General features: G+C 42.1%; 1 protein-coding gene across 1 annotated transcript; it reads left to right on the forward strand.

The window, feature by feature from the left end:
* Positions 1–342: 342 nt before the first annotated feature.
* On the forward strand, positions 343–741 carry LOC148268789 (uncharacterized). The gene has a single exon (XM_088212089.1). The coding sequence runs from the start codon at positions 343–345 to the stop codon at positions 739–741; it is 399 nt and encodes a 132-aa protein (XP_088068215.1).
* The last annotated feature ends 518 nt before the right edge of the window (positions 742–1,259 follow it).

A 1,259-nucleotide genomic window follows, 5' to 3' on the forward strand; every position in this document is an offset into this window, starting at 1 on the left:
GTGCAATGAGAGCTTCATATAATTGAAGTTTCGCCTTACCTCTACTCCTGTGTTGATCCTCCCTGACAATAGGGGAAGATTTCAGGTCTATGCTATGCATCTCATATTGGCTTAGGGTGTGTCTTGTTGCAGCATGGTAGAGTGGTCGCTTATGGGTCCCGAAAATTGAAACCTCATGAGGGAAACTACCCTATCCATGACTTGGAGTTGGCACACATTATCTTTGCCCTGAAGATATGGCGTCATTACCTAGTTGGTCAGACTTTTGAGATTTACACTAACCACAAGAGTTTGAGGTAAATCTTCTCATAGAGAGAGTTAAATATGAGACAGAGACACTAGATGGATCTCTTGAAGGACTATGACTGCAAGACTATCTATTATACCGGTAGAAGAAATGTAATCGTTGATGCACTAAGCCGAAAGGAGGCCACAGTGTTGGCCCAAACCATGACCTTCGGTTGGAAATTGATGGATGCTATGCAGTCTCTCTATATTAGCTACTTTGGTAAAGGCACCTATCTTGCTCAGTCTACTGACCTGAAACTTATGAAGAATCTAATTAAGTTCTCTTCTGACGAATCTCCTAATTTTAGGATTTCAAATGGTGGACTGTTCAGATTTTGGAACCGAATTTGGGTCCCCGTTGCTGTAAGGGTGGATGTTCTTAAGACCACTCATGCTTCTAAGCTATCCATCCATCCTAGGAGTATCAAGATGTACCAGGACTTGAAGCGTTAATACTGGTTGCTGGGAATGAAGAAAGACATAGTCGACTATGTCCCTCGATGCCTTACTTATCAGAGGATTATGGTAGAACATCAGAGACCCGACAATTTGCTACAAGGCCTCTCGATTCTATAATGCAAGTAGGAGCATGTAACTATGGATTTTGTCACAGGATTACCCAAGACTTGTTCTGGTTGAAACACTATTTAGGTCATCGTTGACAGGCTAACCAAGATCGCTCATTTCTTGCCCATCAGAATCACTAACTCCACCAGTAAATTAGCCCGCCTATATATTGATGAGATTGTTCGACTTCATGGTGTTCCCTCATCCATTGTGTCTAATCAAGATCCTCGATTTACCTCTTACTTCTAGGACAACCTTTAGGAAGCTCTGGGGTCTGGATTGTATTTCAACACTGCTTATCATTCCCAAATGGATGGTTAGTCAGAACGTACAATTCAGATATTGAAAGACATGTTGCGTGCCTGCGTCCTCGACTTTGGTAATAATTGGTATGAGTATCTTCC

The sequence above is a fragment of the Carica papaya genome, chromosome 2 (genome assembly GCF_054855325.1).
Source record: "Carica papaya isolate Zhongbai chromosome 2, ASM5485532v1, whole genome shotgun sequence".
NCBI lineage: Eukaryota > Viridiplantae > Streptophyta > Magnoliopsida > Brassicales > Caricaceae > Carica > Carica papaya.

What these genes read in the sequence shown, in the direction of transcription:
- LOC148268789 (XM_088212089.1), top strand. Translation starts at nt 343, where the DNA reads ATGGATCTCTTGAAGGACTATGACTGCAAGACTATCTATTATACCGGT.